At 43.4% G+C, this 1694-nt stretch overlaps 1 protein-coding gene across 2 annotated transcripts in view; it reads left to right on the forward strand.

Annotated features, from left to right (window-relative positions):
* The window catches only part of NFU1 (NFU1 iron-sulfur cluster scaffold), a 36701-nt gene extending 36080 nt beyond the window's left edge, over positions 1-621 (forward strand). For both annotated transcript variants that reach the window (XM_045294194.1, XM_030886649.2), the window contains exon 7: positions 417-621. In XM_045294194.1, coding sequence (XP_045150129.1) covers positions 417-606 — 190 coding nt within the window. In that variant the 3' untranslated portion in view covers positions 607-621. The remainder of the gene's footprint in view (positions 1-416) is intronic.
* Positions 622-1694: the final 1073 nt, after the last annotated feature.

The following is a 1694-nucleotide window of genomic DNA, read 5'->3' on the forward strand; positions in this document are numbered from 1 at the left end:
GCAGTAGTTCCTCACGGACACACACTTGATTTGTGTATTTTTGCTTACCAAACTTCACTGAAACAAAACACCTAAAAGGTAGAGGCTGCCAGTCCCCGGCCCCCTCACTCAAAAGCAGTGAATGAGCATATCTTAGGTAACCGCTATAATTATTAGAAAATCTGAAGCTGTAAGTACTTAAAGATCATTATTAATTGGTGAGAAGGAAACAATAAGTTTTAGTTTGGATGAATTTTGGAATATTAAAGTACAAGTCAAAGACATTATAAGCACACATAAGACAGTTACTAGTGTTTAATCAAAGTAGTTCTAACTTTGTGGATTTTGCCAATGTACAATTTAAGCCCTGAGCCTTACTTAAAATGTGTAATGAAACTTCTTTTCTTTTGAACCTAACTACCGCTCTGCGCCCACAGGCCGACGGTGCAGGAAGATGGCGGGGACGTCATCTTCAAAGGCTTTGAGGATGGCATCGTACAGCTGAAGCTCCAAGGCGCTTGCACCAGCTGCCCCAGCTCCATCATTACTCTCAAGAACGGCATTCAGAACATGCTGCAGTTTTATATTCCAGAGGTAGAAGGTGTAGAACAGGTATGCTCATGTTAAATGGCAGGTCACTTTTTTTTTTTATTAAATATTTGAAAAGCCAAAATTCATGATCTGACTTTCCCCCAATTAATAGAATTTCGTGTTGCAGTTTTGATCAAACTCGAAAGCCTCTTTATTTTAGAAGTTTCTTTAGTGTTGTGAGTACCTACCTACTATGTGGTGTCTAGACATCTTAGAAATATTACCTCATTCCGTCTTCTAACACCGCCGCAGAGAAAACACAATCATTCTCGTTTTGCACATATGGAAATCGAAGCTCAGAGTATGTGCCGCTGCTTGTTTTGTGGAACGGTTCTGAAGAATGGGGTTCAGAGCACCCTGCCGTTTTATAGACTGGACTTTGGAGTGGAAGCGCGCCTATGTGTCACATTTGTCTCCTTCCTCTTAAACACGAAGGCTAGAAGCACATCCGGGAATCAGGCTTTGTTATATAATAAAACGAGTACAGCGTAGGGCTGTAGAGTTTTACCTTGAACATGACATCAGCCCTTTTCCCTCTCTCAGGATCCCTAACTCTTACAGCACAAGCAGCTTCTCGGCAGTGATGCCTCACTGCAGAGATTCACAACCATGAATCAGAGCCTTCTAGGGAGAGATTTTCCAGGAGGGAAACGATGTGGAAATCAGAGATTTGAAAAGCTCCTCAGATAGCCCTGCGCCCTTAAAGGAGAGGGCATCTCCTCTCCAGGTGTTTGAGAACATGGGTAGAACTATGTGCCATTCCTCTTTGGAGTCCTTCCCAAACCCACCCTTAAAGTTTAGCTCTACTTTGTCTGATCCAAAGCTGCTTTCTCTGTCTCAGCTTTCTGTTTCGCTCCTTGAGAAACTTCAACTCCTAGCTTAGTCTTATATTCTGTACACTCTCCAGTTCTGTGTCTTAAACGTGAGTCGGAATCATTTGATGACAGTGAGTTTGTGTTTGTGTTTGGAGCTGTCCAAAAGCAAACTCACTGCCCCTGAGTCACTGCTGGCTCAAAGCCCCTCGAGAACAGGGTCAACGTGCCCCCGTGTGTCTCCGGACTGTAACTCTTTACAGGAGTCGGAGCCTCATCTCTCCCCCGTGTTCTGTCTTTAAACAAAAGCAA

This window comes from Echinops telfairi, unplaced genomic scaffold, assembly GCF_000313985.2.
Source record: "Echinops telfairi isolate 266 unplaced genomic scaffold, ASM31398v2 ScPeMD7_2573;HRSCAF=3158, whole genome shotgun sequence".
Taxonomy (NCBI): Eukaryota; Metazoa; Chordata; class Mammalia; order Afrosoricida; family Tenrecidae; genus Echinops; species Echinops telfairi.